Genomic DNA, 12,745 nt, shown 5'->3' with positions numbered 1-12,745 from the left:
CTGTTTATTATCCCCGTACTGTTTCCTTATACTCCCCCCCCCCCGTAATTTTTCTTCTTTCATACAAAGCTTGCAAGATTTTTATTATCTTCTCTTGAATATACCAGAAACACAGACTTAGTCGTCTATAAAATAATAGCATATTCCAGTCTGGTTATTCTCCCATCTGATATGATCAATACGGCTGAGACCACAAAGACCAGCACACACCATATCCTATAAAAGGTTAGGTATAGCAGCTCATGTCCTTCCCCTGTTTTCAAAAGGGCTGTATTTTCTGCATCAGGAGTTCAGTATCTACAGACAAAATATCCGGCAGTGATGGAATAAAAAGTCCTTTCAGATTTTTTTTAAGGGACATTTTATCGTAATTTCTCTTGAAGAATACATGAAAGAGGCTGAACACACAGTCCCTCTTAGAGGCTCTATACTACAGCCCATATTTTCAAGAACTTACTTTCTCAGACTCATTTCCTAAAGTGAACAGAGTGCTCTACAGTGATGCCTCCTCTCCTTTCTCCCTTTGTGGACGCTAACCATTTTTCCATCATTGCCATAAGATGGCAATACTGCATAGGCCTATTTTTTCTCTTCTGTGCCACAGTCGTTGCTATGCGTAGGATAACTGCCTTTTAATAAAGATGTATGTCCATGAAGAGTCAAGGTGAAAAATCTCCCTGAGCTCACATGACCCATCAGGCTAGAATCGTTAAGATGTACAAGAAATTCTGTAACTAAGAGTATATAAAGGAGTTTGACATGTATAAAACGATAGTAGGAAGACTTGAACACAGTCAAGTCAGTCAGTGGTAAATGGATAATTTTATAGTTTAAATGCTATCATGGCATGTATCTGCACAACTCTTTCCAGCAGAGAGTAGGATTAATGGCCCCACAAATGTTTTGCCAGTAAAACACAGAATACGGCTTTGTGCAGAATTCGAAACACCAACGTTCATGAGAATTAAATTTGATCAGCGTTGGTTAGGCAGTGATAAGGAATAAAAAAACGTGCATTATGAGAGGCCTAAAAGAGCTTGGCTTACTTAGTGTACTAAGACAAAGACTGAGAAATAGGATATGGTTAATTTTTATACATATATCAACAGAGCAAACCACTGAGAGAGGAAAAGGATTATATAACCTAACCAAAATTGTTCACACAAGCACAAGTGGTTATAGCTACTCGTACATACATTTAGATGAGAAAAAAAAAAAAAAAAAAGATACTAACGTGAATAGTTGGGTTCTAGCTAACCCTTTCAGAAGGAATGAGACCAAAATAAATTGTTATCTTTGAGATCAGTTTATAATAGGAATTCTGTGACATAGTTGCTTCTGTCAGCAAGGAACTGTGCTCAGTACGTCAGCATCAATGATGTAACAGTAAACGTAAGAAAATCAGTAAATCCGCATCATTTGGTACTTTCAGCAAGCCAATGGTTTGAAGATGCAGGAAGGAACATACCTGGAGTCTTGAGACAGAGTGAAATATATCTACGGGTCACTATGAGAGAAAACAGTAGGCATCTTGGGAGTGTGGTAGAGCTCAAAGACTCTAAATCATCAATGTGGAAGTGCTTTTCTCTCCTTCCCTTACAGGAGGAGTCTAGAGCAACCGGCTCACAAAGAAGTCGCTCCCGTAAGCAGTGCAGGTTACATGGAATGGACAAGGGCCTCTGTCCCCACTGCGATTCAGACCAGCTTGAACTATTGTCACGTTGGGCAGGAATGTGAGGAGTACATGGCAGATTTGCCTAGCAATAATTTGACCCTAACATATTCAGGCATCCCTAAAGAATGGAAAAAATCATCATCTTGTGAGGGACTTAAAAGGAAACAAGTTAACAAGCTAATCTGGTTTTAGGAAATTATGAAGGTGACAGTGTTCATCTTTGGATGTTTTCCGTTACACTTACTTACCTTAGAAAAACCCAAAGCACTGCAATTAGAAACACATCAGCTTAGGTTAGGCTTATGCTTAACATGAATTAAGCATTGCTCCACTGGCTTCCATGAATTAATAGCAATTTTTTCATCTTAACTTTTACCAGTTCTTATTGTTAACAGCAAATCTGTCATTTGCTTTTCTTTTGGGTTTTGGGGTTGGTTTTTTTTTGTTGGTTAGTTGGTTGGTTTAGGGGTTTTTGTTTGTTTTTTGGGTTTTTTTGAGAAAAATAAAAGGTAAACTGCTATATTGCTTTTTGTGAAAAGAACAGCATGCAGCTGATTGATGTTAGCAGATGCTTCACTTCACAAATGCGTGGTACATTTATTCTAGGTGGAACCTCATTTGAAGTAGTCTCCACAAAGCCTGTTTTATTCTAAAGAAAGGAGCTTGCAGTGAGGTAGGGGTCGGTCTCTTCTCCCAAGTAACAAGTGACAGGATGAGGGGAGATGGCCGCAAGCTGCGCCAGGGGAAGTTTAGGTTGGATATTAGGAAATACTTCTTCACCAAAAGGGCTGTCAGGCACTGGCACAGGCTGCCCAGGGAAGTGGTTGAGTCCCCATCCCTGGAGGTATTTAAAAGACGAGGGGTAGACGTGGTGCTCAGGGACATGGTTTAGTGGTGGACTTGGCACTGTCAGGTTAACGGTTGGACTCGATGATCTTAGGGGTCTTTTCCAACCTTAACGATTCTATGATTCTATTCTATGATAATTTTATACAGTTTAACAAGAACAATACATGAAAAGCATCAGTTTTAGTCTAGTTTCACTACTGTTTTAGCTACTATTTCTGGTAAAAATGAAAAAGAGGTAATCACATTGTTCTCCTTGCTTAACAGTAAAAAAAAAATGGTGAAATTAATTTATGATCTTCATCGTAAATATCCTAAAATTATTACAGGGTGGGGGTTTTTGTTTGTTTGGAGGTTTGTTTTTTGTTATTTTTTTTACAGTTTTATACTTAACACAGGTAATACTGTTAATTACTACACAGAGTACCTTGGTTTGCCTGCCAATTACAGAAGTGTAATATAAGGAGAAGTCTAGAAATTAATAAATTAATGTGAACAATATTAGTAATGTTGACAATATTTTAATCACTGTAATTTCCACTGTAAGAGGGAATGTGTTCTTAAAAAAAAAGTAAGTTAATATTGTACTCATCATCTTAATGCAGCTGTGAATAAATGGGAGTAGCAATTTTCGTATAAAAAATTCTACGCTACAACGGAATAGATAACGACTATTAGATCTTAAGGGTCAATAATTATTTATTAGTATAGCCTATATGGTAAGAAAGTTTGATGAATCAAGAGGTGCTGATTAGTGGAACTCCACAGTGCTATCAGATCTACTTGCATTTTATAGCCTAACAAGAAAGATGTATAACCTGCCCACTGCAAACCACTGTAACTGTCAAAAATGCTTGCTTTAGTAATCGCATTTGTGGCTTCTTCTTTACTAGATGTGCTAGTTTATAGTATTTTTATACTGTCTCCCCATTTGTAAATTCTCTAGATTTCTAATATTTACTACTGAATTGTAATAATTCTTGAAATCTCTCTGCCAATTAAGGCATACTCTATTTGGGAGTAATTCTACATTTCTCCAAACAAGATGCTCAGCATTCGAACGATACTAAATAGCTTCGATAAGGAGGAAGGGCCCAAGCAGTGTCTTGCCTAAAGTTATGTTAAAACATATGAGGCATACTAATGAAAAGTTAAGAATGATATACTCATAAGTGATGTCACTAGCTAGGAAGTCACACTGAAAATAACGATGCACCAGAAATGCTGGCATGCTAAAAACAACATCATGGCCACTTTTGCCCTCTCATTTTAATCCCTATCCCATCTTGGCCTGTACCCAAAGTCCCATTTTACTGCAGGAGAGTAACCAATAGGCCTTTATTACTGGCTCCAAAGGACTGGCTGATGGTTTACACCAATATGGGAATAACTTACAGATAAAATAGTAAGAAAACAAGAATGTATAAATAGAAGTTTTAAAAAAATGTGTCAGGACTTGCAAGAGGAAATGGATGGGGAGGGGGCAGGGAAAAAAGAAAAAATCTTAGCCAAAACTTCTGAAGACGCTCAATGGGTTTAGAGACCCAATTAAGGACATAAAATTCTATTCTAATATAAAGTCTGTCAACCTTTACTACCCCAGTCTATTTCACGATTCAAACAAACGCACATACAATTCAGATGCAAATGCACACTGAGCACATCTCTTATCAGATGCAAGCTGCACAAGAAAAACAGGAACACTGTAGTTACGGGCAGTATCACTTTCAAAAACTTATACATGTTGCCTTGCTATATTTCTATTACATTAAGACAATGTTGTCTAAACAAAACTAAAGGTATCGTCCCTTCAAAGCTTGTTTTCTGTCCTGCAGGCACCAAGGGGCCGGTCCAAAAAGGGCCACCTGTGAAGTATTACCTATTGTTTATACTGAAAACCACCATAATTTAGTCACCTCCATAACTTCTTCAGAAAAGCTGCTCACAGAAAGATCTGTAAGATGATACTTGATTGTTTTCAAATAATCCAATGCAATTTTATAAAGATGATACATTTTGATATTAATATATTAAAAGTAGAACATAAGCCTTAATTTTAGTAGGTTATTCATAAAAACAAAACCCCAAAGATAAAAAGGATAAACGGTTCACAAGCAAATATGTCTCCTCCATCTTTTTCTGTTTTCCAAACTAAATACAGGATTGCATTCAGCTCAAGGGTTGTTCAAGACTTCCCAGCACTGTAGGCAACATATAATTTTCCCTGTATCCCTTCCCGAAAAAGGAAAAGGATGGAGCAGGGACAAAAAGCAGCGGTGACAAGCCTAGGAGACTCAGGCTAGCTGCACCCAAGAAAAGATGATTCAAAAGAAAGATGCAAATGCTGTTCCTGCTGAGCGGTGCCATCTTTGTCTCAGAAAAGGCTTCTGCCCAACATCTGATTCCTCCCGGTCTGGTTTTCCAGGCTTTCTATGACCGAAGCTAGGACTTTATGAAAGTGCCTACACTTAGAGCTGGCCCTTCTAATGCAACATTTACATAAAATAATTAAAACAGATTTTTCCCATTCTTTTAAGAGAAATTTTACCAACTTTTGTACTTCAAAATGGAGTTACAACTCACACAATAGAAAGCAATGATTGTGTGGATGTAAACCAGCATAAAGAACTGGACACAAAGTGTCTGGCAACTTTAAAAATGAGGAGAATAAATTAAAAAAAAAAAAAGCCGAAACGGGCCTATTGTCAAATTACTTTGGTGTTTCTAAAACTGCATCTTAGACTCCTTAGTCACATTGCTAAAGATAACGGATGAAGCACCAACACCGCTGATAGAATTACATTCTCCTTTATCATGGCAATCTTCGTTACAGGCCTACGACTTTCAGAATCAAGCTGTACACCTAACTCTTAACTCTCCTGTCCTGGGCTTTAAATTAACTCTAAGGCCAAAGTCAAATTTCAACCATAAACTAGGTCATCTGTAGTACATAATTAATTTATCTTTGCAAGCCTTTTCTACACAGCAGCCTTGAAAGGCTCCATAATAAAGGAAGAACTGCAGCCTTTGGTGTTTCTGACTTCAAATATAACCTCACCACTAACACCAGTCTCAACTTAGGATATGGTTATACGTGTGTGAGGGTTATCTTATTTGCTCACTCCTAGTCCTCTACATATCAAAGAACGTAGCAATAAACCAGCCTAATCCACAACCTAACCCTAACCAGAGACAGACATACAAATATTTAAATTATGTACAAAATATCATGTGTAAATGAAAGCCAGCCATGCCATAGATCTCCTTCAGCTCAATATTCCATAGCAGTATAAAACTAACAGAAATTGAAAATAGTAAAAATCCTGTTCTTAGATTCTTGAGTACAACTGGGAAAAAAATCTGTTTAGTAAGAATATGGCCATATTTACACCAGTTCCCAGATATAAACTGCTTTTCTAAAAAGGCTTGTTAAAAAAAAAAAATTCAGAACGATAGCAGGAACCAGGTGTTAATCTCAGTTTTAAACTCCTCCCTCAGATGTAGCTTTAAATGCAATTGGTTGGAAATTATGGAAAACCTCATATAAAAAGTTGCATAAAACTTGCATTGAACAACTGAAATCTCACAGAAAAATACTCTAGCTTCAATCTTAAAACAAAAAAAAAAAAAACAGGAAAACGGTATTGAGTTTTGTAGTTTCTTTTGAAAGGTTTTATTTTCTCCTAGGACCAGATGCATAGCTTGTGTTCTGCAGAGAAACAGAACTTAACTACCCCCAATGACCTGAAATCAAAGCCTTGTGGGCAGACCCCTGAAACAGAAAACGCCTTTTCCTCAGCACAGCATTTTTTAAATGCAGAGCAAGGATACAATTTACAGGAACAGAATGTGAATATGTTGACATTTATAACAACACATGGAATTCTTTTCCCATTTCAACTTTCAGGCAGCTCTCTCAACAAAGTAAGTTTTTTCTTCAACTTTCATTCACTCTGTCATAAAGATAATAGTCTAGACTGAATCTTTCTAGTGTACAAGGCTGTTAATAAGCTATGCCAAAGTTAAAAAAAAAAAAGCCTTGATAGAAAAAAAAAAAAGACTATTTGATTGTCATGCCTTCCTGTCCAATCTTGACTAGAAGTACATTAAAATAAACGAGGGCTTCTAGCTAGATTTATTTCTGTGAGACTTCTATTGGCCTGTTAGGCAGAACTAACATTACAGAAAAATAATCTTCTCTGCTTCTAGTCAAAAAATTCTTAAGAGGATTTGCTGTGTTTTGTGGACCAATTTGATCCCCTACTCCAGCCTCATGTACCCACATGTACCACATGTACCCACACGTTCCTCCATACAGGAACGCTACACGGGGAGCATCACAAGAGCGTATGTTGACCACTGGAAAAGAAGTTTTGACAGAAAGAAAAGGGAGAGGGGAAAGAAAGGGAGGGAGAGGGGAACCACCTGTGGGATGGCTGCGACTCAAGAAAGCAACTGAGTGTGCTCACTTCAACTCTGGACATCCAGCTTCACCTGTCCAGCGACCACTCTTTTTCTGCTAAAAGGGGTCTGCAGACTGTGGCAGGTCTCCTCTCCTGGCCCGGAGCTGCGCGCCGGCTCTCACGCCATTCCCCCAGCGGCACCAGCCTGCTCGAGGCCGCCAAAATGGCCGCCATGGAAGCCGGCTCCAGTCAAGCCAGTGCTTCGCAGCCGCCCCCGCCTCCAGCCACTGGCCCCGAGCAGCCCCCAGAGCCGATACGAGCCCGCGTTGGCCTCTCGCCCGCCCCTCAGGGCCGCCCCGGGCAGGGGCAGGGGCAGGGGCAGGGGCAGGGGCCGCCCCGGGCAGGGGCAGGGGCCGCCCTGAGGCGCCTCCCGCCCCCTCCCCGTTTCACCGCCTCGGGCCGACACCTGCACGCCCAGCGCACCTCAAACCCCGCCCTCTGGAGACCCCCCCCGCCCGCGCGCCTCGGGCGAGCACGTGGCAATCATCGCCCCACGTGGGGAAGAAGAGCGCCGCCGGCTAATCAGCGCTCTCCGTTCCCCTCTGGCCCGCCCGGGTAACAGCCAATGGGGAGGCAGGAGGCGAGGGCGTGGTCCGGAGGCCGTTAGCCGTCGACAGTTGGTGCGGATCGGCCGGCGGTGGCGGACGCGACGCGTTGTGGCGCAGCCGGAGCCCCTGAGCTTAGCACGGCGTCATGGTGGGGAACGGGGTCCTGGCGGAGGAAGGGTGTTCGGGAGCGCTCCTGCTGCGGCAGGCCGGGGGGGTTATGACTGCGTCTGCCGCGGCGGGACGTGCGGGCGGTCTCTGCGTGGAGTCCCCGCGGTAGCAGTAAGGCGGAAGGACTGGGGAGAAGGAGAGGAATTCGGGTAGGAGTAGCTCAGGGGAGGCGAGGCACGGGGACTGGCCGGCGGCTGGCGTGACGAGACGTGTAGAAACGTGACGGAGGTCTGTGCGTAGCGGGCGGTTGCTGCGCGGAGAGGTGAGGGGCGGGCGGCGGGAAGGAGCGCGGCGCGGCCAACCGCCGGCTCGGGGTCGCCTCGGCGGGCACAGCCAATCAGGGGGGAGGAGCTGTGACGGGCAGCCGACGGCGCGGCACCGCGTGCTGCGGAGGGCGGCGGGGCGGCATTGGTGGCGCTTGCCGCGGGCCTCTGGCGTCGGCTGTGACGGCAGCGCGGCAGTCGCGCGCCAGGGAGCGGGAAACGGTGAGGCGGCGCGAAGGGTTTGGAGGCTCGGTGCCCGCCGAAGGGGAGCGGCAGTGGCAGTGGCAGAGCGAGTCTCGCTGGCGAAAGGCTTCTGACGGGGCCCCGGGGGGGAGTTAACGTACGGACTCGAGGATGCGAGTTTTGATGAAGGTGCCAAGGAAGGAGCAGCCCAGACAGCCTGCTTTTTCTTTGCCGCTTCTGCTTTTTCATAGATATCCTGTAACAGTAAGCTAAGAAAAAAGCTTATTTCCATCTTGCATGTAAGACAAAACTGAGGTATCGAGAGGTGAAACATCCCTGGCGCGGTTGCTTAGAATGAAAGGAGCCGGCTAAAAGCGGGCAGATGGCATTTGATTGGGGCTCTCAGATGATCTCGCAGGGGCACGCAGATAGTGTGAATTGCCAAGGGGTAGATATCTATACGTATTATAAAGGAAAACATGCTAAGTGGTGCTGTGCAGGAAAGATTCTTGCAACAGTTACCCTGTACATCATTTGGCAACAAATCAAGGAAATTTTGGGATATTACATAGAGAAGTCTTCCAAAACTAAAGGAAGGTGAAAAAGAGACTAGGCAGAATATTAAGGATCTTCTGCAGCATGGTAAGGGATGACGAAGCTGTATTCACCCTATGTGTTCATAGAGACTATGTTGTCTTTAAGATCTCCCGGTATTCTCAAAGTCACCCCAGGCCAACTAAAGTGAGCAGAGTCTTGCCAGCGGCAGACAATTCGCTCAGTTCAATTCTCACTGGAGCAAGCAGGGAACACTGCAGCTGAGAAGGATCATGGAAAGATACAACCCACAGATAGCTAATTGTTATGAGAATAAAATCTAGAAGAGAGGTAGCTCCATATCTCGTTATCATTGTTCTGTTTTTAATTTGCAGCGTGAGTGCATATCCATCCACGTCGGTCAGGCTGGTGTTCAGATTGGCAATGCATGCTGGGAATTGTATTGCCTTGAACATGGGATCCAGCCTGATGGTCAGATGCCTAGCGATAAAACAATCGGAGGTGGAGATGATTCTTTTAACACTTTCTTCAGTGAGACAGGAGCCGGTAAACATGTTCCCAGAGCAGTGTTTGTGGACCTAGAGCCAACCGTAGTCGGTAAGTACCCAGCATTAAACGGCTTCAGTGTAAAAGTGAAGAACCCCTACGGTCTTTTTTGTTTGTTCAGAACACTATAGATTTTAAAAGATGTGTGTCTGGATGCCGTTTTGACATTTGAGGTTGTTGTTATTTGAAAGACGTGAAATAATCATCTACAGGTAACAACATTTGGAAAACAACACAACTTTTTTACAGTATGGATAATCTTTGTAGAGTGCTGCACTGCGTCCAGAGTTTTCTTTAATTGCTATCTGGGATCTTGTCCGTACCTGTAATGTGGTTTTCTGGGTGACCTCTGTGTTCTCGGGTACAAGTACTGCTTTGTGAGGGCCTGATGTTTTCCCCTAAACAAAGGGGCTGAAGTCGTGCCAACGTTTTAGGCCGGTCGGCCAAGCTGCGTACGGCCAGGGATGGCATCTGCACTCTCGACACGTGCAGTCAGGGTGTAATCACTGGGCAGCACACACAGAACTGAACAGATCAAACTGACCTCGTGGTGGTTTGTTCCGTTGTAGATGAAGTGCGTACAGGCACATACAGGCAGTTATTCCATCCTGAGCAGCTCATTACTGGGAAAGAAGATGCAGCCAATAATTATGCCAGAGGCCATTATACCATTGGAAAAGAGATTGTTGATCTAGTGCTAGACCGCATTCGCAAACTGGTAAGAATTTGTGCTGCAAGTCAGTATTTAAAGTAGTTGATACAGCTCTACAGCTATCTATAGTGATGCGTTGCTTTGTTTTTTCCCTAAGAATTCCGTGCATAGTTCATTGCTTAAAACAAAACAAAAGTTTTATCTTCTTGCCCCCCCCCCCCCGCAGTTAAATAAATTTTAAGTTTTACTGACTGAATTTTTTTCAGGCCCTGAAATACCATTATTTGGAAGTATTTTAAGGATCCCTCATAAACATTTTATAAAAGCCTTAAACAAGCGTAACAGCATTTTTACACTTTTTTGTTTGTTTGTTGTTTTCAGTTTGAATCGTGCCATCGTGTGTCACGCAAAATATTTCTGGTAGCCCGAACCTCAGGTTTTGGTTGAAGGCCTAGCAATTTTAATTACTTCTCTAGTTTTTTTTATCTCACATAGGATGATATGATTCAAAGTAAAATAGTGATTGTCTATTTAAAATTACAAAAATAAAAACCCCCTTGTTTTCAGCGTCTAATTGCTACTTGCTGAAAGCTAGAATGGGAACATAAACAGATTCTGAAGCTGTAACCCAGCTGTAATTTAAAGTAAGTTGTCACAGTGGTGCACAGCTGCTCGTGCTTACAGGAGTGGTAAAACGGCATCAAAGACAAGAAAGCAACTTTTAACGATTGAAATACTCCTATTCAGAAAAAGTTATGCAGAGGCACTGGTACTTCTGAGTAAAGGCAGGTGAGAAAAAAGGAAGACCACCTTTCAGGCATGCTGGCTTTTTATTATAACAATCTAAAACTAATAAACTTAAAGAAATGCCTTTGAATGATGATTTTGGAGAAGACACTATTAAAATAACCAATAACTTTTTTTTTTTCTCCCACTTTTTTTCCACCCCCTTGTAGGCTGATCTGTGCACAGGGCTGCAAGGTTTCCTTATCTTTCACAGTTTTGGAGGAGGCACTGGTTCAGGGTTTGCATCTCTGCTCATGGAAAGGCTCTCTGTTGATTACGGCAAAAAATCTAAACTAGAGTTTGCGATTTATCCAGCACCACAAGTTTCCACTGCTGTAGTGGAACCTTACAACTCCATTCTAACTACCCACACAACATTAGAGCATTCAGATTGTGCCTTCATGGTAGATAACGAAGCCATTTACGATATATGCCGTCGTAACCTTGACATTGAACGGCCTACGTATACCAATTTAAACCGATTAATTGGGCAGATTGTGTCATCCATCACAGCTTCACTGCGTTTTGATGGAGCCCTCAATGTAGATCTGACAGAATTTCAAACTAACCTTGTTCCATACCCCCGAATCCATTTCCCCCTGGTAACATACGCCCCCGTCATCTCCGCTGAGAAAGCGTACCACGAGCAGTTATCTGTGGCTGAAATCACCAACGCTTGTTTTGAGCCGGCCAACCAGATGGTGAAGTGCGACCCCCGCCACGGCAAATACATGGCCTGCTGTATGTTATACAGAGGGGACGTCGTTCCCAAAGACGTCAACGCAGCTATTGCTACCATCAAGACGAAACGTACCATTCAGTTTGTGGATTGGTGCCCGACTGGATTCAAGGTACTTGGATCGCTTTTTAACCCCTTGATGTTTGATTTGTTAGGAATTGTGTAGTATTCGGAGGGAACGGTCATTCTGCAATGTTGTAACGCCCCTGTTAAATACTCCGATGAAGTGCAAAATATCTGTAAGCTATTTCATTTGGTCGTAACCATGGTGATTTTTAATTGTTAACAGAAATAAGTCTTCAAGCCTTAGCACTCATACGGAAAGTTTTGGTTTGTTTTCTTGAAGGTGGGCATTAACTACCAGCCTCCAACTGTGGTGCCGGGCGGTGACCTTGCAAAGGTGCAGCGGGCCGTCTGTATGCTGAGTAATACAACTGCTATCGCCGAGGCGTGGGCTCGCCTCGACCACAAATTCGATCTCATGTACGCTAAGCGTGCCTTCGTACATTGGTATGTCGGGGAAGGGATGGAGGAAGGAGAATTTTCTGAAGCCCGGGAAGATCTGGCTGCCCTTGAGAAAGATTACGAAGAAGTCGGCGTAGACTCGGTAGAAGCAGAGGCTGAAGAAGGAGATGAATATTTAGAAAACTGAAGTCTGGAAAAATTTATTAAAAAAAACCCAAACAATTGCAGAACCCTGTTCCCTTGTTTGATTGTTGTCAAATAAAGTTTTAAAGGTTCTACCTTCTATTTTTTTCTTCTTCACTGTTCATGCGTATACTCACTGAGTAAGGACCATTTGAGATTGCAGAGTTTGGCAGCATCTAGTCACGTGCAAATTACAGGAGAAATCGGGAAATTGTGTGCACTCCTGTGATGCCGACACGTTCCGAGATAATACTCTCGTTGATTTTTGGTTCCTAACAAGCAGGAAAGTACTACTTCAGGTGGTTTTAGTACTAATAACACTGTTACTGTCCCAAAGGAAGAGGAAAATAAAAGAGCAGATCTGCTACCTGCTTTAAAAGAGCATTGTCATTTTTTCCATTGGCCTAGTAAAAAAACGTGAACGTTCTGATGTGCTTTAGCAGTACGTCCAGATGAAGGGAGCTTTACAGACGCTTGGAAACAGCTAAATTGTAGGATGCTCTGCTCAGGTGAAAACTGCTACCCACTACCCTAAATATTTTTAGTCCTGAATCCTGAAAAGGAGAAAAAACTTCAGGGTTTTGTAGGTTTGGGTTTGTATTTTTCCTTCCCTACATGTTCTATAAAACCGGGAGGGAGAAAAGGGGCTACATACGCTAAAGATACCTGCAGT

At 42.8% G+C, this 12,745-nt stretch overlaps 1 protein-coding gene across 1 annotated transcript; it reads left to right on the top strand.

The window, feature by feature from the left end:
• The first annotated feature begins 7,550 nt into the window (after positions 1–7,550).
• Positions 7,551–12,342, top strand: LOC104015619 (tubulin alpha-3 chain). Its single transcript, XM_009468393.2, has 5 exons — positions 7,551–7,680; positions 9,076–9,298; positions 9,817–9,965; positions 10,856–11,536; positions 11,771–12,342. Exons 1-5 carry the CDS (start codon positions 7,678–7,680, stop codon positions 12,074–12,076), a joined length of 1,362 nt encoding a protein of 453 aa, XP_009466668.2. The 5' UTR covers positions 7,551–7,677; the 3' UTR covers positions 12,077–12,342.
• The last annotated feature ends 403 nt before the right edge of the window (positions 12,343–12,745 follow it).

The sequence above is a fragment of the Nipponia nippon genome, unplaced genomic scaffold (genome assembly GCF_047370975.1).
Source record: "Nipponia nippon isolate SJK-2023a ecotype South Korea unplaced genomic scaffold, ASM4737097v1 scaffold_7, whole genome shotgun sequence".
In the NCBI taxonomy this organism is placed as follows: domain Eukaryota; kingdom Metazoa; phylum Chordata; class Aves; order Pelecaniformes; family Threskiornithidae; genus Nipponia; species Nipponia nippon.
This window is presented reverse-complemented; position numbering and strand designations above follow the sequence as displayed.

What these genes read in the sequence shown, in the direction of transcription:
- LOC104015619 (XM_009468393.2), top strand. An exon ending in TAGACCGCATTCGCAAACTG is followed by an intron (nt 9,966 to 10,855) that starts GTAAGAATTTGT and finishes ACCCCCTTGTAG; the next exon opens with GCTGATCTGTGCACAGGGCT. An exon ending in GGTGCCCGACTGGATTCAAG is followed by an intron (nt 11,537 to 11,770) that starts GTACTTGGATCG and finishes GTTTTCTTGAAG; the next exon opens with GTGGGCATTAACTACCAGCC.